Genomic DNA, 25150 nt, shown 5'->3' with positions numbered 1-25150 from the left:
AAACTATAATTATCACAGCGGCTCCCATAAGAAAGAAGTCTTCTAAGCTTGACTGCGGGTACAGAATTTAATCCATCAGCTAGGAAGTGGCACTGCGGAAGCGATTAACCCATTGCTTAGCAGCCGCGTTGGCCAGCGTTTCATAGAGGTAGACTTTCTTTAAAATAAGTGGTAAAAGGGATATTAACAGTAAAATAGGTTTTGCTTATAATATATGCCATGAGTTGAGCTTGATAATACTAATCATATTTTTGTCCTTTTTTCTTAAACTACTGTCTGGATATTGTATTCTTTGGTATCAACAAGACAGTTTTGAATATATAAAAAGCATAAATAAATTGCTATTTATTTTTAGTCCTAATAGTGTATATCCACCACACAGCAATGTACAGCACTTGCCTATGTATTACAAAACATTTAGACCTTGGCGCTAAGTGCTTAGCATGAAAACTATACGTTTCACAATGGCCATCACCTCCTTTGTTGAATTATTTTATTGAATACAGTACAAAGAAATACAAAACATTTTATATTATTCAAGTAGAAAAGACAAAACAACTACTCAAAGGTTAAACAATATGTGCGTTTTACAAAGATCAGTGCAATTTGGACCTTACATTCCAGCGAGGTTTCTTGGTCTCTTCCGAAGCTAATACGTGAACTACGCTGGACAGCACCTGGGAAATAAGAGCGTTCTACAAAATACCTGAAGGGTTCTGCTCAGGTCTTCTTTTGTACTTCTGGGTTATTGTAAGTTCACCTGAATTTAGACACTCACCTAAGATGATGAGCTTCATGAGGTCTGAGACCCTGCAGATCTCCACCCTGACACTAAGAGGTTGCAGGAAACTTCAACTGAAGCTGTTAATTGTTGGGCTCTTATGAATGATCTACTCAGATGTGAACCCTTGAAAATCTAAATGGACCCATTTATATCCGAATGCAGCCTTGCATATTTAAGAGCATAACAACGTACAATAGGAATGTAGCATTGATCGGTAACTATCATTATAATACATCTATGGAATATAATGGGAATTACAGTTACATTTTCCCAGAGTAACTCTCCTGTAAAAAATATAATAAGTAAATATGTTTAGAAATACCGTAGATTTAGGATTAACTTGTTCATGGCAAGAAAGGATTAGTGAATCGTTTGAAACCTTTGGCATTTAGTTAAATAAAAGATATACTAGGGACGGTCCGGTTCTGTGTACACACCGGCCTCGGATGCATTCCTGTACATATTCCGGTATATTTTCTCCATGCTCTCTTCAAAGACAGCCCTGTGGCTTTTCCCTTTGTAAGCAGCTGCTCGGTTTGACCAATAGTGCCCGTTGTCCAGGTGGACCGTTTTCTCCAAGGGAAGTGACTTGCTAAAAACGAAAGTTGGCAGACATCACAAACACAAAATAATACTAATTTAATAGACATTTTTTTTAACAATTAGAAAAACAAAATTTTTGTTGTGCATTGAAAACACGCAAAGCCCTGATTATCAGTTGAAAAGACCAGAGTGAAAAAAAGATGTAAGTTTTTAGTCTGTTAATCAGCTATTATATGGGGGATCCCTTATGGTCTGGTGTTGTCACGAGATCATTAAGTGACCGGCTTGACCATTTTTATGGAGATCAAGCCAGTTGATGGTTGGATACCCTAACCGGCTCTACACAGAGACAAGTTTTGGCAGTAGACGCTGGCATATCTGGCTCCTCGCAAACAGATACAATGCAATTGACAATAAGCATCGTTATACTTAACGGGAATGCAGGTAGCCCACAATGCCTTTTAGTGTGCTCTTGCATGTGGTTAAAGGTGCTGTTCCAAAAATTTTTTTTTAGTTTATGTCGCACATCACTCCTATGAAACAAAACACCCCTCTTCTTCACACTCATCACACAAAATACCTCACTCCAATCACACCTATCACACAAAACACTTAACTCAATCACACAATCGTGCTTTGGGGTTTCACGTGCACGAGCATGACATAGCAGGTAGGAGTGGTTGGAGGGGGTCAGGAGGGAGGGTTTTGGAGGAATGACAGGACTCTGTTTCTAGGTAACTGTAGTATTTCAATAAACTTTTAAACACCGTTTTTAAGTCACAGGGAGCATTAAGGAGAAAAATGTAATGCCGGACGAGTCTTTTACTTCTGTCTACGTGATGCAGCACTTATCTGGTGGTATTTTGAGAGGCCCTTTAGGTGGTATTTGGATTTGTGGCGATAACCTTCTCGATGCAGGAGTGCAAACCTGTGTGTAGTTCACCTTTTCAATGCTGGAGTGAAAAGCTTCTCTGTGTATTAAACATTATTAATAATTAAGCGCAAACCTTGTTCCAATGCATGCATTCTATACGTAATGGTTGCTGGGTGCATTGCAATAAGATGGGGTTTCTAACGCGTGGCTCGCTGTCACTATTATATCAGTCTCAATGATCCTGAAGCAAAATGTTCTGCAGTCCTTGGATTCTATTAATGAAGTGCACTTTTACTACCAGTGGATTTAATTAAAAGGAATTGTTACCTAAATAAACTGTACAGGAGAGAATGACTCTTGGAGGACTGCAAATCTACCGTCCCATTACACAAAAAAACCTGTGCCTACAGGCAAAGTAACTGGATAAAGAAAAATGCCGATATCTGCAACCCCACACAATAAAATGTGCCGTTTTATCTTCCTCTGTACACAAGCAGGGGTTAAAACCATGAACAATCACAGAGGATGGAGGCTTCTCCAAAAGCATTAAATGCCACCTGACATTTAACATAGTTTATTAAAGAGTAAATGTCACATTCACCGCTTTTAGAAACACTAAATTGAAACAGCCTCCAGGTTGTGTTTTTTGTCAGTTTTTATCCATGTTTTCAACATATACAGTGGTAAACCGTGGCAAAATTAGCATAAACTATAAGCTTCCTGCAGTACTCTCTGCATCCTTTACTGAAGCAGCGATTTTATAGTATGGAAGGGATAACCTAATGGGCAAGAATAATTCTGCAGCGCTTGAGAATTTGAAATTTCTGTGTACAATCCTAGCAGTAACATTTTAACCCTTTGTGACCTAGAAGACCAAGGACATATCCCCTACGTCATGGGCATATGATCCCTGTTACATTCCGCTGGCATTCTCTTCCAGCAATAGAGCGTGTCCCTCACCTCATCTGCAGGGAGTCGTCATCACGAGGCAAGTCTCTCTTCTTGGCTTCTTCGCCAGTTTCGTTTCCATCCTAAATAAACAGCGATTGGAAAATTAGAACAAACAAAAAACTACTAGTTATTCCAGCCTTCTACACCTTACGTGACAGCTGCCTAAAGGCAGACTTACAGAAAACAAGGTTTAAAAAGTGTCTCCACATGCACTTTACATGTTTGCGTCATGGTGAATTCATCTTCACACAATTGTCATTAAAGGGATGAAGCAATTCACCCAATGATGATGAATGCATATTAAAGTACTTTAACTTTTTACAGAGGGTAAGGAAGTCTAAAAACACGTTAAAGAATTCATAAACTTCTTTATTCTTTAGGAAAGTAAAGATTGCACAGTTCTCCAAAAATTAAATAAAAAAAAAACAAAAAAACAAACTGGATCCTTGTTTTTGGAATGAAGGACCAAAAAAAGTGTGTTTTGGACACTGCCAGTGACCGGCTCGGTCTACAGAGAGACGACACTGGGAAGAGCAATATAACTGATCACGATTGCCTTTCTTTAGTTTACGACTGTGTAAAACTTACTTTTAACATGAGTAAGGTTTGTCTGTTGAAAACAAAGTTTAAAGTCTCTTTAACCTTAATGACACATATAATGTAACCATGATAACTGTGGTGTCAATCAAATAAATTGCGCCATTTCTACAACAACTTACTGAGGTTTTTATGCTCCTTTCCAAATGAGCGACTGTATGCTGTTCTAACCTTGTGTAGAAAAACTGTTTTGTTTTTTTTTTCAGATTGAAAGAAACGATTAGATGTCTACAGTTAAGGCAGTTTAAGATTACTTAGCGTCGGCACAGATCCCAAGTGCTTTTAGATGTGTTTTTAAGATAAGTATGCATGCTATATTGTAGGGACCTGGATCTACTAAAGAGAGGACAATATGGAAAGAGAGTGATAGAAACAGATGTGGTGGGCGGTGATCTTAGTTTTTTGTATGCTGCTTCAGCACTAGGGTACCCCTTTATGGTGTCCGTTTTAGAGATCTCCATAGATAAACACAAGGAGCATTGGTATCACTTGTTGGCAGCTGAATTAATTGAAAAGACCCAGCTTTTTGGGGGTACCTAAGGACAAACGATGAGACGTTCTTCCTTAGGTGGCATGTCTTTCATAGAAAAAGTTAAAGGATGTATCAATACAACAACCTTAATAAAGAGGGCAATTTGGCAGAAAATTTCGATGGACAATAAAAAAGTGGAGTATCTCAACAGGAAGTCTTCAAAGTGATCGCAGGGGGTGCTGGAAAGATAGCGAAGTGACCAAAGAGTCGTGACCGAATTAGAGTAATAAAAAACATGTAATCTCATTAACCATTCATTATAAAGGGCAAACCCTGATGAGTGTCTCTCACGATAAAAGATCGGTCCAGCTTACTTAATGTGTATGAACTTGGAGTACTTCTCTGCTCTATTTAAAACTGTTTTAAATCTAGTATCCAAGTACAGATGTCTACAAATCTGCTCTACGGTTCTTAAAAAAAAGAATATGATGTATAAAAAGGTATTAATAGGCCAAATATTTATTTCATGCTCGTATCATAAAAATGTTCACAATCCCTTAAACCAACTGTGAGGATTTCTAAAGAGAGCATTTTTAACGAGCCACACAGAGTAATGAGCCACGAATTGATGAATATTTTTAATTAAATGTTTCAGAAATGAGAGAGGGAAAGCAGAATTCCTGTGGGTTATAAATTCAGAGCGTCTACGGGGCCTTGGAAATCGCTGGTGCTTACCATTCACCGCTCACGCCTTTAAACTCCTGCGGAAGCAGAACATTTGTAAAACGGCACATCAGAGTCGAATTTCAAAGCTCAGCGAGCTCTCGGGCTAATATGTTCCTGTTAGACATCTGATCATTTGTACTGGTTAATTGTAATTACCGGACTCCTGAAGATCTACAATTTTCCATTTCTGCAAAGAACTTTTAATGCTCCAGTCAAATATAACGGATCCCCATAAAAGTTATCATTTTTCCTAATCTCACAAACGAGCGAGTCGTTATCCTCTAAAATGTTCAACCCCTACGCCGCGTAAGCTTTTACAATTTTTTTTTTTCAGTAGTGACTACACAGGCAGCGCTAATGAATAATGACAGATATGAATGAAAAGAGATAGAATGAAGAAGAGCAAGAAAAAAAGAGCAAATTTACAATGTAAACAACATTAAAAATAATAGAAACAGAGACTCTGAATGAACGGTAAGCACCCTTAATAAAAGCAGCCAGCATGTAACGCGAGCTCATGGTGCCGTTTCATAAGGTACTTACGGCTCTTTCAGCGAGAACATCATCCTTGTCTGTTGATGATGGAACTGTGGCTCCTCTAATGCGAATAAGCAGCCTTGTATTATCTATTTGTCTGTGGGGCGACAACGATTCCTACAAGGGCTTCATAAGGACCTCAAAAGTATTTGTGCAGTGTGATGGGATCACTGCTCAGGCACCTCTATTACAAACCAAAGCATATTATATTGTGGCCCCCAGAGACACCCTTACGGCATACTTTGATCATCAGTCTCGGTAGGCACGCAGCTCCCTATTAATTTGACGCCCTTGGGGTGAGGAAACCCAGTCATCACCCTTTGCAGGTAACACAAGAGTTTATGGAACTTTCCATAAACCACAAAGCTAACGCTTCTTGAAATAGTTTTGCATGTATTTGGAGCAAGGTTGTATGTTTAATATGAAGAACATACTATATTGCTCACTGTATAATGCAGACCCGTAGAAAAACTCACAAAATTTAGTCTTCTGGCACTGTGGGTCCTTAGCAGGTTTGTGACGCGCGCATGGATTTCTTCCCAGTTTGCTGATGTTCTCGGCTCAGAATGGAATCTACGCGGAGAGATGGACAATTAGGGACATCATTCGCTTGAAAGGGTGCTTTGAAAATGGATCAGCTTATAGGTTAACTGTGTTTTAAAAGTTACATGTGCATTTGTGTACAAATACTAGAATTCACGCTACACGCAGAGAATATTGCATATTATATATTATAATATATTTATTTCTCTAATGTCATATTGGCTTGCTACCTGATAAATTAAACATTTGGGTTTTGTGATTTCTAATCAATATACACAAACTTTCCAAGAAAATATTGTAGATAAAAAAAACAAACAACATGAAACTCAAATAATTATGCAAAAAAAATTAAAAAAGAAATAAATAAAAAGCGGTCGATAACCAACACATTTTACATTTATCTAATGAATCCATTTGCTCATGTACTTTCTTAAACCAAGGCAAGAGATCATCTGCTGAACATTTCTGCTGCTGATCACAATAAAGCCGCTAGGCTGCGCTGCGCACCAAATAATGAAATAATAAAAAGGTGCTGCGGGCTGAGAGAAAGCCGGTGAGTGATTAGAAACTGGTATCAGCAGCTATCTTAATTAGCTCCACCAGCATTCCCACCGCCTACTTTTCAAAATAAACCCCAAAGCCTAAATAATTTTACGTCAGGCAATTAATATTCCTGTGACGGTTAAATCCATTGGAGAATTAAATTAATGAACCAGGTTAAAAAGCAGGAGGGAATCTGTAAATCCGCGTCGGAGATAACTGGAGGGCTCTGAAGGTTGACTAGCCGGGCCGTGAATTCTCTTCACTGACCATGCTTGAAAGATGCCCGCAAACCTGGTCCAAAACTGTTCCTGGTCCACTAAACGTGGTGGCAGAAAGTGAATAGCCGACAGGCTTGAGATGCGGAGGCATTTTAGTTACCAAGGTAATACATACTTACATAGTGAATACCATTAAATAGACCCAGATCCACCATAGGGCAAATGGGGCAAATGCCTGGTGGTGATGTCTCTGGACCTTTATTGCCATTTGCGTGGCAGATCCTGTCTTTTATCATGTGGCTGCTGTCTGGATGCATACAACTACATGTTGTATACAAAGTATAGGAGCAGTCTCCCGCTGTGTGTATCTGGCTGCCCATATATACATTTATTGGCCGCTGGGATGATATTAATCCCCAATATGTGCAACAGTCTGCAACAACCTTACTGTTAAAGAAAACATAGCTATGAATTGATTGCCAAGCGTCCATTGAAAAGAAAGGCCTGGTTTTACATGGTGTGTCACAATATTACTTACTTACAATGTTATTTTTACAGAGTAGTAACCTCTACAACTACTTTGTACATGTATGAACATAAGAACAAATCTTCAGCTTATATGTATTCAAGCGATGTTTCATCTGAAATGTAGAAGTCACCCCACCCCATTTCAACGTGTCCTGAAGGAGATACAGTGGTTTTCCTGATGGAATCCTTGATTGATCTAAAGCGGGAGTAGAAATGTTTGGGCCCTTCTAACGTACCTTAGGTTGAAAAGAACTAAATATAACACCCATGGTCCTATGCATTGCAGTACCCGTAGCTAAACTATCCCGTATAGAGTGCGGAGCAGAATACAGATATCTGCTATTCCCCTTGGAAGCTGGGGCTCATTTGCACCCCCCCCCCTACGACACCTATAGCTACACCTTCTAATAGACAGGATCTCTACAACATAACGGGAGCGTGTCGGCAGCGATTCTCATACAAGGTCCTGTTAATAGATGTGGTTTTGTGCCTCAGTAACACAAAAGGAACAAAAAACAAACAAAAAAGGGCTTTCATTTTTCCCCAGCTGTATTCTTTACCATACTTCCAATTTTCCCCGGCGCAGGCAAACATTCTGCTGCTACACCAGTTTAAATTGTTTATTGATTTCAATAGATTGTATAAACACTCAGGATTATTGCTCAGTGACCTGCAAAAAGCCAGATCAATGGAAGACCTTCTCATAATTCATTGCAAAGACGCTCTGTCAAGTGTGATCAGACTGCCCTCCTCCTCGGCGCGGCCAAACCCTGTTTGCGTAGCGATAAAGACGGCAAAAAGGGAAAATAAGAAAAGTAAATAATCCTCGCTCTCTCGACGGCGAGATTTCTTGATTAGCCAATGTGACAACGGCAAAACTCAGACGGGATTAAAGACTGGTTGCAACAAGCTCAAACACAAAATTCATAGACAGGTTCACGCTCTGTCGGTTTATCACTCGATACAAAGCCCTGTCTCAAATGTCAAGCAATTATCTGTTTAAAACAAAGACATGCCGGCAATATCTGCGGGGACCGCCTGGGAGCGTGGAATAAAAAGACATAATCTTTGCAAATATATCTGTAAACTTTTCCACTCTCCCCAAGGGTGTGCATATTTCTGAAAAATGCTCGCGGTCGTGCATTCATTCGTTCCGAGAAGCTTAGCATGCGCGCGGAGCAAAAAATAAGGAGAAAACTACTTACAAGGACAAACTATCTTAGCGGGGAAATTAATACAGATAAGCTATGGATTTACAATGGGGAGGACCATGCAACCCAAAGGGGATCTGCATGGGAATAGAAAAAGTAATTCAATGAACATGTGATAAAAAAACAAAACATACCAAGAGTTGGAAATGAGAGCAGCAACTTCTCAACCTGTTCTCTACAATGTGGGAACTGTAAAGGCTTTGTGAATAAGCCACTTGATATGATCTCCACAGAACATGACGTATAAGTGCCCATGAGAATTTATTTCAATTGGAATCTCTGGATAGGTCACTGTAAAGTCAGTGGATCATAGAAACATCTCATACGTCCCCAGGAGACCTCTTTTTCGACGTTGGCCAAATGGGCATTGCCTTCTCCTAAAGACTCTTTCTATTCTCTTGGACCAGTACAAAGCTATTCAAATTCTACCGAGCATGTGAGTACTTCAGCCACAAGAGAACAGGTTTTGATACTAATAGACATGTTCGGAGGGACAGAATTGTGCTTTGCTGCCCCGCTGAATGCCAGCAAGGTCCGAACGCATGTTTTCTTTTGCATATGTGCACAGAGTTGGAAACCTGAACCTACAGAACAGCCCCAGAGGGTTTAAAGTCATCCCTGCATCCGGTCTCATGCTAAAGATTACAGTCTGTCATCAGCGAACGCATGAAGGAGAGGAGAAAGGCCGGAGGAGAGACATGTGAAGAGCTGGAAAAAGGGACATTAAATGTTACATCAACAATTATAATTGGTTTTCATTTTTTTTAGTGAACATTCTACTAAACTACAGTCTGCTGAGGGGTTAATAAATAATAATAATAATATCTACAATAGTAAGTCTTGATTGATTTCAGTAGAAAACGCTGGCACGTAGGGTACATTGTTTAACTGCATCCCACACATCTGAAGAGAATATATTAAAAAAGTTCAAACCCAAAATAATTTGAATTTTTATAGCACTGCTCGGCTGAATGAGCTAAAAGTCAATTTTCAGGTACCCAGATACATCTCGGCAGATTTAGCGGGGATGTGTATAAGAGAACTCGCAGGGAAAGAGTAAAAGCAAAATGAACCGGAAAGACAGAGGCTGGGGAGAGGTAAGCGTGAGAGAGAGAGAGAGAGAGAGAGAGAGAGAGAGGTGGTGTGCGGGGAGAGTCATTAGGTAACTGGAATAAAAACAGATCTAGCAGAAATGTGGAGGAGGAAAAAACAGAGGAGTGAAAGCAATACAGCTACACATAGAACAAAGGGAAAGACAGTGAATCATCACTCGTTTCCGCTCTGAAAACACACTAGTGATCAGGATACCCCATCAATGCAGGAATATAAAAGAGCCAATTACTATCCTGCTCTGCCCCGTGTAGTATAGTTAACAAACTATCAGAAAGGAGCCCTCAGAAATGTGAAAGAAAGCAACGTTGTTGACGTTCCCTCAATTCATTTATGTGGCAGAAGTGAACAAAATCTTTAATACCGGTTTCTGTGAAAATGTTTATTTAATATAAACTTTCATATTTGTTTGTATTTATATAGGTTCTCCGGATTTCACCTAGAGGACGTGTAAACAAAGGCTTATTATTTGGCTTCTGGGGTGAGTGTTCAGATTCCCTGCCCAGACCCCAACCCAGTTACGTTAATTAAAAGGCTAACCCCCCCCCCCCTGCCCGGGTGTTGCTCGTCTCCTCCTTAACCCCTTCGAGACAAAGGCTGATTTTACTTTTTGTACCCTTTGTGACAATGGCCTTTTTAACATTTCTGCGCTGCTTGTGTTTAGCTGTAATTTTCTTCTTTCCCGTTTACTGAACCCACACACATTAGATATTGTTTTTTTCAGGACAAGAAGGGCTTTCTTTAGATGACATTGTTTTGATTGTATCATATTATTTACTATTAAAAAAATTATAAAATATGGTGAAAAATTTAGAAAAAAATGACTGTTTCTAACTTTTAGTTGAAAAATCTTTTACTCATCTATAAAAGGTAATGAAAAAACCTGCTAAATAGATTCTACTATTTGTCCTGAGTTTAGAAATACCCAATGTTTTTATGTTTTTTTGCTTTTTTCTACCCATTATGGGGCAATAAGTACAGGTAGCGTTTTGCTATTTCAAAGCCATTTTTTCCAAATCTGGTAATTCTTCCCCCCTTGTGCCATTTCGGGTATCTTTGAACCCGGCCAATGCAATTTACCCCATCAAGTCATATATTTTTGAAAACTAGACAGCCCAGGGTATTCCAAATGCTAGTATTTTAACTCTTTCCATGCACCATATCTACCACCAGTCTTTGTCAAACTTTATGGTAGTCATTTTTTTGCATTTGTTTTGTCATACACATTTTACTTCAGGTATGAATTAAAATGTTCTCGTTTATGTCACTATCACAAAACACCCCAATATGTGTTCAGCAACATCTCCTGAGCGCAGCGATACCCCACATGAATGATTTTGCCTGGCTGTTTGGGGGCAAAAGGGCCACATTTGGGGCATGCGCATTTTTCAATGTTGAACTTTGGCATTTGGGGATCCACTGCCCATGCCCTATTTGGTACATCTTTGAGCCAGGCCATTTCAGTGTGCCCAACAAAACCATATATTTTTGAAAACTAGACACCCCAGGGTATTTCAAATGCTAGTATTTTAACTCTTTCCATGCACCATATCTACCACCAGTCTTTGTCAAACTTTGTGGTAGTCATTTTTTTGCATTTGGTTTTCCACACACATTTTAATTCAGGTATGAATTAAAATGTTCTCGTATATGTCACTATCACAAAACACCCCAATATGTGTTCAGCAACATCTCCTGAGTACAGCGATACCTCACATGAATGATTTTGCCTGGCTGTTTTGGGGCAAAAGGGCCACATTTGGGGCATGCGCTTTTTTCAATGTTGAACTTTGGCATTTGGGATCCACTGCCCATGCCCTATTTGGTACATCTTTGAGCCGGGCCATTTCAGTGTGCCCAACAAAACCATATATTTTTCAAAACTAGACACCACAGGGTATTTTAACTCTTTGCATGCACACATTTTACCACCAGCATTTTTTCAAAGTTTGCAGTAATATTTTTGTGTGTGTATTTTTCCCACACACACCTACTTTATGTATGAATTTACAGCTCCTGGTATATGCCGCTGTCACACGACACCCCATAATGTGTTCAGCAACATCTCCTGAGTGCAGTGATACCCCACATGCATGGGTGTGTCATTTTTTGGGGGAACTAAAAGGCCACATTTGGTACGTGTGCATTTTTCTAATTGGAAATTAGATGTGTGGCCATCCTTCCCCCCGTGTTAATTGGGACGTTGTTGAACCTGGCCCATTCAATTTACCCCATCAAATCATACATTTTTTAAAAGTAGACACCCCACGGGCATTTAATATGCCAGTATTTTAACTCTTTCCATGCGAGAATTGTTTTAAGCTAATATGCTAATTTTAGGACTTGCTCACAAAAATATATTTTTTATATATATATATTTTTTTTTTTATTATTATTTTTTTTTAAAAAAATTTTAACATTTTTTTTTCAACTTGGAGGTTCCCCTGATAGTGACATCAGTGGGAAATGATTTTTACATTTTACTGTTTTTTTACTATTTTTTTCTAATTATTATTAATTTTATTTTATTTTTTAATTTATTTTTACTAATCACACTGTGATTAGAAAGCTGGGCTCCATTGACTTGCATGGTGAATGCAGTACCTGTATTCAACCTGCAAGTGGAGCCAAAGTTCTCTAGATGGTCTGGACCATCTAGCGAACTTTTAAAATTTATGGTTCCTGTTACAGGACGGCGGCCATCTTCTTTGATGGCGAAGATTGCCGGCAGCTGCGGCTGTGACCGCTCTCCGGAGCGGTCACAGCCCATCAAAAGGTTAGTGTTTGGTGTCGCTGGATGCCTCCTGATCGAGGCATTCCAGCGACACCATTTAAGTTTAGGAGGCGATCGTCGATCGCCTCCTAAACGCTTTTAAAACGGGCGTCCGCGTGGCGTTGACACCCCGTGGAGGGGCCAGAGATGGCCCCTTCGTGCCGATCGCGGCGTTGCTGAATGCCTCGAGGTCGTTTAAAGACGTGCCGGTCCTGGCACGTCAATTGTCGTAAAGCACATGCTTTTCCGTGCCGTGCCAGGACCGGCAATTGTCATTAAGGGGTTAAGGGAGCACTCCAGCTTTACTTTCTTGTTGAATGCACACTGGAGTCCATTTTGCATCTTATTGCATATACATTGCTGCAGGCATTCTTTAGTTACTGAAATTCTTCAGTCTCCTCCCCCAGCTGCCGTTACTGAAAGCCTGGAGCATACCGCAGTATGCTTTACTTACATGCTTACGGCAGCTCCATTTCCTGTCGATGGGAGTAGCAGCAGCCAATCACATGTATGTAGAGCTGAAACAACGAATCGATAAAATCGATAATAATCGATAACGGAAATCATCGATAACGATTTCCGTTATCGATTAATCGAGTGATCAATTCGTTGTTGGAGCACTCGGCTCCTTTTACTTACCTCCGCGAGCGTTCCCCGCTTCTGCTACACGCTCTGCAGTCTCCGCCTTCTAGCTACGTGACGGATGTGACGCGTTCCGGAGGTAAGTATTCTTCATGTCTATGTGCACGGATCGCACAGAGCGAATCGCTCTGTGCGAATGGAGCCACTCGCACAGAGCGGTTCGCTCTGTGCGAGTGGCTCCATTCGCACAGAGCGGTTCGCTCTGTGCGAGTGGCTCCATTCGCACAGAGCGGTTCGCTCTGTGCGAGTGGCTCCATTCGCACAGAGCGGTTCGCTCTGTGCGAGTGGCTCCATTCGCACAGAGCGGTTCGCTCTGTGCGAGTGGCTCCATTCGCACAGAGCGGTTCGTGAGTGTGGGTGCAGGGCAGAGTGGGGGTGGGGGTGCAGGGCAGAGTGGGGGTGGGGGTGCAGGGCAGAGTGGGGGTGGGGGGTGCAGGGCAGAGTGGGGGTGGGGATGCAGGGTGTGAGTGTGGGTGCAGAGCAGAGTGGGAGACTGGGTGCAGGGCAGAGTGGGGGTGGGGATGCAGGGCAGGGTGTGAGTGTGGGTGCAGGGCAGAGTGGGTGCAGGGCAGAGTGTGAGTGTGGGGGCAGGGCAGAATGTGGGGGCAGGGCTGGGTGCAGGGCAGAGTTAGAGACTGGGTGCAGGGGCACAGTGCAAAGTGCTGGGTGCAAAGTGCCAGTGCTGGGTGCAAAGTGCCAGGGCTGGGTGCAAAGTGCAAAGTGCTGGTGCAAAGTGCTGAATGCTGGGTGCAAAGTGCTGGATGCAAAGTGCCAGGGCTGGGGCAAAGTGCTGGGTGCAAAGTGCTGGGTGCAAAGTGCCAGGGCTGGGTGCAAAGTGCTGGGTGCAAAGTGCTGGGTGCAAAGTGCTGGGTGCAAAGTGCAAAGTGCTGGGGCAAAGTTTCTTGAACAGTAATAGTCCACCTCTTTTCAGAATGTTTGGGGTTATTTTGTTTCATAAATATTGTGTTTGGGTTCTTGTACTTTGAAAATATTGTTTTTTATTACATCATAACAAAATAAGAATGTTAATGTAAATTTTAAGTTGTTTTTTAACATCCAGTTCATTAAATTCTTTTAAATAAACGAAAAAATTGCATATTGTTTTTTTTTATCCGATTAATCGATTAATCGAAAAAATAATCGGCCGATTAATCGATTATTAAAATAATCGTTAGTTGCAGCCCTACATGTATGCCATCTGAACATGGAGGTTTTGTTAGCACACATGTGGTTGGCTATGCTTCAGTGACTGCAATTGGAATACTACGTGAATGGGTTAAAAAACTATTCTCATTTTGGGTGTGGCGTACGTATTTTAGCAGCAAAAATCTTCTTATGAGGCAACTCCGAGGGACATCTTTAACGTTACTAGCAGGAGAAGATCTACAACATACACGGTTTAAAAGTTTGGGGTCACTTAGACATTTCTAGCTGTAATGTCATCGCAAAAGGGTTTCCTAATGATCAATTATCCTTTTGAACTTAAACTGGCGAACACAACGTGCCGTTGGAACACAGGAGTGATGGGAGTGATAAAGGGTCTCCTGTATGAAGATATTCCATTAAAAATCAGCCGTTTCCAGCTAGGATAGTCATTTACAACATTAACCCTGTCTGTGCTGTATTTATGGTCCATTTCATGTCATTTTAATGGACAAAATTTGCTCTTCTTTCAAATACAATTACATTTATAAGTGACCTCAAACTTTGGAACTGTAGGGTGTCTGTTTATTGCCAGCGGTACTTCCCCTTCAAAGTTACAGCTTTGTAAATAACACCTTTGATTTTCACAAGATATCATCGTCAAGGTCCTTTGAACAGTTTGCTGTGCTTGCAGAGGGAACGTATCATAAGTTATTACGAGGCACAATCGCAGAAAGTAGTTACTTGGATTTTACCACTGAAACAGAAAATAAAAGTTACCTGTCCCTGAGAGAGGATCGGTTAAGGACTGGACTCGGCAGGTGTTTCTGCATGGATGGCGGTGCGGAGCGAGAGAGTGAAGTCCTAGAATGATCCATTTTGCCAGCTGGCCCAGAGAGCAGATGGTCATTTAGGCTGTCCAACGAGTCCTCGAGGTCATCCCCGTGCTCCTTTCGGTTCATCTGGAAGCAAACAAAAAAATCGCTTAGTAAAAAAGAAAAAAAAGTCATCAAAATAAAGAAAGTTTCCTTGATATCGAGACAGCACATATACTGACATACTATCCTACACTCATGAATACAAAGCCTTTACCAAAATATTACATTCTCAAAAAATTAACTGCTGACAATAAGGGTCACAAATCACCATAAAAACAATATAACACAAGCGCATTCAGTTTCAGAACTTACCCCTGATCAAACAGGGGTAAGGCATACACATAAGCTCGGTTATAGCCCCTTTTTAAAAAAAAAAAAATAAATAATAATAAAAAAAAAATCTATATTCACCATTCATATTAACCGAATTGGAAGCAAAATATTACTTTCCTTTTGCTTCAATTAAGTTTGTGCGGTCAGGATTATTTTTTTGGAGGTGGTTGATAAGGAATGGGATGCATCTGCTACAGGGTAAAAATTAAGGATTCTTGATGAGATTTTGTAAACTGCTCGAAATCAAACCAAAAATGTTGTTTTATTATAATCCGTGAACTGGATGTAAGTTGTGTGAGAGTGATGATTGCTGTTAGCGCTAACAATTCATTATAAAAAGGGACAAGCCTGCAAAACGGGCTGAGTTGGCAACATGAAATTCTTCATATTATCAACGGCCCAACGTTTGGTAAATAAGCCTTGTGTTGTCACGCTAAAATTGACACAATAACATGTATGTCCATAAAATGCTTTTCATTGTCTATATTGAGCGAATGAACAGATTTCCCACATGCTGTTGGGGTCCTATCCACCAAGTTCCACTGTTTGGGGTCTACGGGCTACAAAAAGAGTTGTGGTTTTAACGATCACTTTTCGTTATGAAGCACTTTTCTCCAAAAGGCGGAGCTGAGCTGGCCCTGTATAATGCATAATTCAATAAGTGAGAAGACTTAGGCAAAATCGTTTTGATTTAACTAAACATTTTACAGCGCCAGCCATGTATGTCCTGCCTCAGAGGATCACTAGGTTTGGACACCATAATGTAAATTTAACTCTCCAGTACACTCTTCCTTTAGTAAACGTTCTGCAGTGAAGGGAACGATGTGCTCTCAGGATTAATAAATCACGAGAATCAATTTGAAAAACAGATACCTCGCTCCTGTCACATCAGTTATTAAGCTTTTGTTAAAGTACAAATTGAAAAATAAGAAAATTAATATCCTCCCTCCTTCCGGCTGAACTAAGAAGCAAAGCATTCATACCATTGGCACATACATTCTATAGAAGGATACCCAACTCAAAGGGAAGGGGTTTAAGGGGTCTAATTAATTAGTGTATTTTATGGCATAAAGAAATCAAACAGGACTTCAAAACATGAACCAACAAAAGTAGGTTTAAGTAGGTTTTGCTGCAGATAGCTTCCTCGGAATAATATTGCTAGCATGAAATCGGGGAGCTGTATTTAAAATGCATACTGGAGCAAGGTATGTGAATGACAAGTCAAAACAAAAAGGTGAATGAAGCACTAGGACATGAATTTCTGAAATAAATATTTGTACCACTGGCTTCCATGTTGTATATCATCCTGAATATCTCTGGTACGCCTGTAGTAGGGTTTTGCTATACCGTTGAAGTCTAGCGTCTCCTAGCTGCTGTAGATGACAATATAACCCTATATATTGATTTATAGATTTATATTAATAAAAATAAGATCTCCATCTACGACCAGTGCCTGAGCGATGGGAATGGAATTCACAGGAGAAAAATGTAATTTAGGTTTTTAAATTATTTTGTGATTCTGCATGTTGATAACAAGAAAAAGAAGAAGAAAAAAACCCCAGATCCATTAATCAAGTAGCATCGCCATATTGATACCTGGTATTTTACAGCGTCTAGAAAAATGAAATCCGCGTCTGTTAACAAATTTTATGTTTGTTTATTCTGAGAATTTTCTTGGCGTAAACTTCATTCCAAACACGTTTTCGTTTAATTTCAAAGCTGTGCAGTGTTTTCCGCTGCTAATAAAGGTAGATTCCAATCTCTCTTTAGTTTGCTGGAAACGGAGGGGCTCTGGGCCATCCGGGGAGTGATGAATTAAAGGCCAACCGTTGCCGCCTTACAGAGCCCAAAAGTTCCTGCTGTTAATATCATTTTTTTTCCCTTCAAACAAATCAATTTTAATTAAAATCTCTATGATAAAACAGTTGCGAATCACCGGGACTGTCCGAGGAAAGTAGATTATGTGAAGCTTTCGCGGCAAAGGGAAAAAAAAAACATAGCGGAGACTACGGCCGGGTTGTTGCTAATGGTGAGATGCTGGAGGCAACTAAAGAAGGAAATTGGAATCTAAAGTAACTGTTTTGAATGTTAAAACAATTGCATTAAAAGGTCTGTTCCCAGACATTCACAGTAGTGGGCAATCGTGTTAAGATTAGTGGAAACGGCAGGTTTTTAAATGTTTTTTTTTTTTTTTTTTTAAAGGAATAGTGTTTTATTAAGAGAAACAATGAATACTTTCAACTCATTTACATTAAACATTTTGAAGCTACCTTCCCTGCAGTAACTCAGTGTCTCGGAGAAATATATACTTTGTGTGTGAGCATTCTTTGCTGATGATGGCAGACGTGTGCCATATAATACCCTGCGAGGCCGATTGATGGGGTTTAATGCTAAACGGCTGCAAAGCACTAAGAGAAGTGATGGCCGGATGAAGCCATCAGGTAAGCGACTCCATGACTTTGCGCCTGAGTAGATTGGGACAAAGAACAAAACCCAGCTTCCATTACTGACACATCGAAAGGATGGGCACATTTATCCTTTCAAAAATACTTTCTTAACCGTTCCTGCTGTCTGCTCACTGGGGAGCACTGGAAAGGGGTAATTCCTGTATCTCTTCCAAAGCTACGATGCAGAATTTACACATGTATTGATGGATTCATTCAGTGAATTGTCGTGTACATAGACCTGGTACCTATAAAAAGCGTCTAATTACAATGTATACAGCATTGGTTTAAATAAGCTATACAATTAACTTGCCAGGCTGAGAACGACTAGTATCTTTATGTATTACAACTAAAAACCCACGCAGCATTATCTCTGCTGAGAAGGTAAGCTAAGTGCACAGCACATGCTATCAATTGGTAAGTGGAATTTGTGTTCCTGGGACAATAAAGAAGTAGCAAATAGTATTGAATCTAAATGAATCTAATGTAATTTTGTGGTTTGCTCAGTAGACTTCTGCACAAGCCTAATCCTTGAAACAGACGCAACGTTACAGGATACATAAAATAATGTTTTGTTACATTTATCCAAATAAAAGGTGCGTATAATAAAAAGCAATCTAAAATGTTCTTTGCTCTTTAATACGGCCACATTTTTGCCATGTCAGGTAGGCAGCGGGCTTTGAGAAGGGAAGTTCACAGCAAGGGACAGAGATACAGCATCTTGTTTAGCAAGGACTGATCAGACTAGTGATCGCAACTTGGCTACTGACAGAACCATCGTATATATATTATATATGTAATAACTATTACCCCACTAAGAACTAATTACATTGCGAGCAAGATATGGGCAAGTTATATAATTTAGCTTTTCATAAAATATTCTAATAGCTAGATGTCATTCTTACATTTTTTCAACTGGTAAATGACACACTGGTAGGTTTCCATTCCTCGAGCCAAAAAAAAAAAACAAAATAAAATAAACTGTAAAAAAATTATATCGGTGATGGTAAGGTAACTGAATGATTTCAATGCTTTTATATTTAGTTAAAAAAAAAATACACAATGAAAGCCCCCAAACTTTACAGCAGGAATACCATGCAGACTAGATGGGCCGAATGGTTCTTATCTGCCATCAAATTTTGCTTCTACTTTTACTGGCTGTACGGTCTGGGGCTTTTGTTATCTTTGCTCACAGCTGGAATACTGAATCGGTAGCCACTGGAAATAATATACTTCACAACAGATTAATATAATAGCGGGGACCTAAACAGAGATGTTCTCAATGCTCCTCATTGAGGAAAGATTGCTGATAGCATGTGATATTTAATATTTTATAGAAGAACGTCTTCATACTTACTTGGGAATGCATAGGCGTGGAGCTGCCAAGTAAAGAATCTGCAAAGAAAGTTTGTTCACGTTATTTAAATTTCCATTATTAACATTGTCTAAATACAGCCAAGATGTTTTTGAGGGTCATTCAGTTCGAGGTGTGTTGAAGCCAATGAGTTACAGCAAGATGCATCATTTCATCTCACCAACGTAATCATACATTATACAGGGCCCACCATGGCGTTTACTGTGAGAAAGGCCAAGACGCCCTTGTGTAATCAATGAAGTGAGACATGTTGCTTCTCAATTCTACTCTTTTAACTCCTGGTTCAGTGAATGAACCCTTTTTTACCGTAGTTTGCCTTCAGTAAGGTAAACAGAAAGGAACAAGAATGTTAACAATGAGGAATTTAATATAAAAATCAGGCAGATGCTTACTGGAGAGCGAGCCAGACTGTCCTTCTGTTCTTAAACTGGCTTTGGGAGAGCGCAAAGTAAAAGAAAAGTCGGGAATACTGAATGATTCCTTCTACAAACAAAATACAAACAAGGCCACTTAAATGATAACAGTAAACTCCTTTAGTTCAAAGCAATAACACTTATACACTATAACTCCGAAGGAGAGTACATTAGTGTTTAAACAACAGGTTATTTCATATAATTTATAAGCTGATTATAAAGGACTGAAACCTGCCAAGGTAACACGTAGCAGAAAATAAAATGCCCATCTAACAACTCATGACAAGTAGTCATGGAGAGAATGAGAGTGAGAGAGAGAGAGAGAGAGAGAGAGAGAAAGAGAGATAATAAACTAAAGCCCCCCAGAGCTTAGCCCCTCTAAGATACCGCACACTGGGACATGATGTTATATCCCGGCACTCCGTTTCTTACAGGCGTGCAGCACCTTTTATTGAATCAGAGACGCCGACCAAGGAGATGGAGGTGACCGGGGGCGCTGCTCTAGGTTGACCCTAGGGAGGCTCCAAAAGGTAAATACAGCACCAACATAAAGTATTTAGCTATTAAAATAAATCCTATCCAGACCTACATGTCTGACCACAAACGGTGGTTTGCTTCCGGTTTCCTTCTTAAATTCGTAAGGTCCAAGATTCAGATGGGCCAATCTCTGCTTAGCATCTTCGGACAACTCACACATCCGCCTCCGGGTATAGGGCGACGGCGAACGGGATTTTGAGGCAATTGTGGGACGTTCGTAATTCTTTGGCGTTCTAAGGGAGCTATTTTTTCGGACCGCCTTTGGCTTCTGCGAAGATGACAGACAATGAACTCTAAAGGCAACGGATTAAACGAGCAAAGCACCGGGGAAAATCACAATTTCCATCACGTGAACCATTTAGACTTTCCAATATCTCTGCAATAAAACCTCTTACTGTTAATTAAAGTCTAATTGAGCTGTCTGCTTTCCTGAGTACAGGAAGTACCGGCGGTAGTAAACATATGTTTACTGCCTCCTGTACTATATAGGTGGAAATGGAAACCGATCCGGATTGGACGCGAGTCCTTTACCCTTTCCGTTCTCATAATACATTTGGTCATCGCACAATAGAAGGATCAGAATACGACGTACTCTCACCAACCTGTTTCTGCATTCTCTCCCCGTAGCCGGGTCACTGTTTAGACGTATGTTCTCAAACAATTCCCTGGAGGGTCCGCAAAAAAAAAACAAAAAAACAATAATTAAACATCAAGGTCTAGGAGAAAAGGCGATCGGAGGTAAATGCCATGCAGTGTAACAAACTGAGGCTTAATTGTAAAGCATTCTCTTTGTAAGCTCCAGACTTTAATAAAGATAATTAGAAAAGACACAGGAGTGGCAGAAAATGTCAAGCAGATAGCATTTGCATTTCTGACGATTCAATTACAAATGATTACATTGCTTTGTACAACAATTAAGGTCTGACTTTTATTCCAAATCCGTGTTTTTGTCAGGAGTGAAGACTCTAAGTAGCATGGTTAACAGCAATTAAATTGGATTTTTTTTTTTTTTTTAACAAAAAATCTAAACAAAAAGTGTTTCGTGTCAAAAACAGATTTTAGCTGATTCATCAAATTCAGAACAAAATGAAAACATTGCAACTTTTTAGAAAAGCCGTGTGTGACCCCAGCTTCACAACGATTCGTTTATAAAATCAAAACAGTTTCCAAATACTTTACAATTTCAACTTGTATAACCAATGCCTACAACTATAACAATAAAAGCCATGGTTTTAGATAAAGAATAATAGTTCGGCGTGCTAAAATGATGATTTTTGTATAAAGCCCCCACAAACTGGGGTTCTGAAAACTGGTGTTACAAATCAAAAAATTTGACCCCCCCTTTTTTTTTTTATAATATTTAAAGGATCACACCAGACATCATATTCACCTTAATGGGGGTCTTGACACACCCTGCTCCCCGCCCATTTTCCATTAAATTAGGGGGGTTTCCAGCAGACGTCAGCGGGACCACCCACCGACGTCAGTGGGCAGTCCTGGCCGCGTCCCACAAGGGAAGGCTCCAGGTAGACGGAGGCCAAAAGTTCCCAGGTATGCATCACCCGCTCATGGGTACACAGAAAGTGTTTAATATCCATTCAATATCGACGGGGCTGCATGGGACACTAGACTGTCCTATTATTTTAAGCATTTAAAAAGCAGCTCTCCATCTCCGCCAAATACAGCCACCCCACTTCCGTATACGATATGTTTATATAATGAAGTGTTTCCCCATATCGCAACAGATAATGACGATTGTCGGATCATTATCGGATAATAATTCGGTTTAGGATGAAAAAGTTCAAAGTTTCCTTTACATTCAAATGTTTAAAGACAAATAAAGCAACATTAATATTAATACAGAAGACGAAAGCATTTCGATCAAACAACCGACTGGGTAATGTCACGGAATGCGTCGTAAAACTTTCTGTATAATCCGGTAATAGGATTTCAAGGCATAAATCTTGCATTTACTGATAATGACATATATATAACAGCACTTAGCTGAAGTGCCATTTTATTCTGGAGAAATTGTATTTATGAGCACCAGGAGCTATGGGACGCGTTCCAAAAACCACTTCAAGGACTTTCTGCTTAGGACAAATCGTGTCTGGAGCTGCAGTCGTATTTGCAGCGTACAGAGTTTTACAGCATAACGCGAACCCCGTAAACCCAACGTGTAAAATCACTAAATCCCCCAAAAAAACACATTTAATGGCGAAAGAGTCAAATTAATGCAAGTTGGAAAGAGTAGGCGAAACGCTTACGATCTGCCCCCCACCCCACACCTGTGACTTGCAAAGCCCCCTCTTTCCTGAACAAATATAACCAGCAATGGAGAATAAACTAATTTATTGTACTTTGCTAACATGAAGCATGTGAAATGACCTGCCTGTATGCTTCTGTAGCCCGTGTAGGGTCTACATCTAGAGTTGAGTTTCGATCTCAACTCTACTGTAGGTTCGTACTTAGAGGTCGCAGCACCAGCCTTTATACATCTATAGCCGCCTGCTAATCGTTCACTAATATATCAGCAAAAAACATATTTCCAAACTTACAACGGACCATCCTGCATCTATAATGTCCGGCTATAGAAGGAACATAAATACAAACCTAACTCATATGGAACATACAGTTTTGGGAACAATAATCTTAGGGGTCTATTTTAGTGAATAGAGGGAAAGATGTGAATGAAATTCTGACTTCACTATAGGTTATGTAGTGTGAGGAGCATGGCTAGCCCTGTATAATGTATAGTTATGCGAGACTTCATCAGTCTCCTTGCCCTGAAGAATACATTATGCAGGGCCAGCCTGGAGAAACATGCTAGTGTTGGCCCTGCATAATGAATAGAGAAGTGAATTATCTTGCCAACTCTCTGTTTAGTGAATAAAGTGTGAAACGTTGGGAAGCACACTTGGGTTTGTGTATTCATAAAAAACAACAAGGCACACCCCGTGCATTAGACAATACAGATCAAAACATCAAATATGTTTTCCCAGCAAGCTTGCAGTATATCCGGCTAAAAATAAGACGTCAGGTGGCATCAAGACCCAAGCGATGACCAATGTCCCAATCATGGACCACACGGCACATGCGCGCCCTCTCTGATGTCTCCACAGCATCAGCTGTACTGTGCTGCAGCAGGCACGTGGAGTGGTTGGATAGCCTGGAGCCCAGTATTGTTAATTAAATCCATTGGAATCTAATAAAAGGCACAAAATAAAGCAAGAATTCCATTCAAAAACACCTAAGGCATAAATATCAGGGATTCCGTCACACTATACGGTCGTACATTGCTTATCCCGGCACTACGTCAACGTACCCCAGGTTCAGCGAGTCCCATCTAATTTTTCATGACTATATTGCTCGCCAAGTAGCTGAATCAGTGGGACAGACTCAAGTAATTTAAAGCCCTCTCTGGACACCATTAACGAGGCTCTTGTATCAGGAGGGGCGGATCGATCCTAAACTTTGGTCAGAATCTGCAAATACGCAAAGAACAAATATATATATATATATATATATATATATACACACACATACATACACGAAAAAGGGCTAGCGCACAAACTAAAAAGCATAAAAATTCAGATTCCAGGGTTACTGCTAGAATAATAATGACTGTGCATAACTAGCAAATACCATTTAAAAAAAAAACACCTAATACATAATAAAAAGTTACATTCTGTTTTACGTTACTAACAAAAAAAGTAATATAAAAAGTAATTCTGGTGCAAAGCAGTCCTGCTGACTGGACCATTCAACCGGTTGCTATGGCGATAAGACCCATTCAAATCTTGTACCTTTATTACTATATAAGACAGTTTACACGGTGTGAAGGGGGACAGGTACGGGGGGGAGGTACTCTCTGACCATATAACTACTTAATATCCCTCAATTTCCGTTCTGCCCCGCTAAATACACCAGAGGAAGCATCCCGAGGTAAAAGGCGCACTTACTGGGGAGAGCGCTCGGTACAGGAGCTCACCGGCAGCGGTCACGGCTCACACTGCCACAGAAGCGGATGCGCCATGGTTACTAGGGAGGTACTCTGTTTAATTGCCCCGCGCAGGGGACACAGAATGCCCGCGACTTAAGGGCAATTATTGCCGCTTACGCTAGGGGCAGGGCGCTCCGGCAGGAAACCCGGCATGCCAGACCCCGGCGTCAAGTAACGGCGGAGGGCCGCCGAGCGGTGACGTCATCCCGTCACCCCCGCCCACTGACGCTTGAGCTGAGGTTGAGTGTGGCCATGATGTGTGTGGAACGTGTTTCCATAAACGTTCTCTCCCCGTTAAAGCTTGTATATATATATCTATAGATATATCTATAGATATATATCTATAGATATATCTATATAGATATATCTATAGATATATCTATATAAATACATATATATATATATATATATATATATATATATAGTCCCGCTAATGCTTTATGCCCCACTGGGCTTCATTATGGATATAATTATAATAATATTGAATGACACGCTGTATGCTGTCCATTAAGGTGTCTTCTCTGTTAGTCATGAACTTTTGCGTGCATTTTCTCTCTCTGGGGATCTCTTAGGGCTCTCCCCATTTGTAATGGTGACTCCATTTGTGAACAGCTTTGCTCGCGCGTGACTTGGTGGGTGATGGTTGTATGCGGTTACTGAGACCCTCTGATGGGAGATATAGATCACTGGGGGGGTCACTTAAGGAGAACAAATTTGCCTCCTTTTATATCTCGTCTTGATTGTTGAGGGCACAATCAGCCTGGTATACTTACCGCGACTTGACGTCTATAACGGCATAAGTGAACCAAACCCAACCAAAGCAGGGATTCTGCCCCGTCCATCTCAGCTAAAGAATCTGTGAAATAAATCGCTTGTGAAATAAATACAAAGGTAAACTCAGCATTAACATACCCAGTCAATTTCATGAAGGCCCTTTGTCTACTTAGCCTTCGGTCTTTGTATTGATACCAA

General features: G+C 40.4%; 1 protein-coding gene across 1 annotated transcript; it reads right to left on the bottom strand.

The window, feature by feature from the left end:
• Positions 1 to 1123: 1123 nt before the first annotated feature.
• On the bottom strand, positions 1124 to 24335 carry SPATA6 (spermatogenesis associated 6). Its single transcript, XM_053470231.1, has 9 exons — positions 24138 to 24335; positions 20778 to 20840; positions 20228 to 20443; positions 19618 to 19708; positions 19208 to 19245; positions 14976 to 15157; positions 5961 to 6057; positions 3162 to 3232; positions 1124 to 1376 (listed from the first exon to the last, which is right to left on the bottom strand). Exons 2-9 carry the CDS (start codon positions 20787 to 20789, stop codon positions 1193 to 1195), a joined length of 891 nt encoding a protein of 296 aa, XP_053326206.1. The 5' UTR covers positions 20790 to 20840; positions 24138 to 24335; the 3' UTR covers positions 1124 to 1192.
• Between the last annotated feature and the right edge of the window lie 815 nt (positions 24336 to 25150).

This window comes from Spea bombifrons, chromosome 6 (genome assembly GCF_027358695.1).
Source record: "Spea bombifrons isolate aSpeBom1 chromosome 6, aSpeBom1.2.pri, whole genome shotgun sequence".
NCBI classification, from domain to species: domain Eukaryota; kingdom Metazoa; phylum Chordata; class Amphibia; order Anura; family Pelobatidae; genus Spea; species Spea bombifrons.
This window is presented reverse-complemented; position numbering and strand designations above follow the sequence as displayed.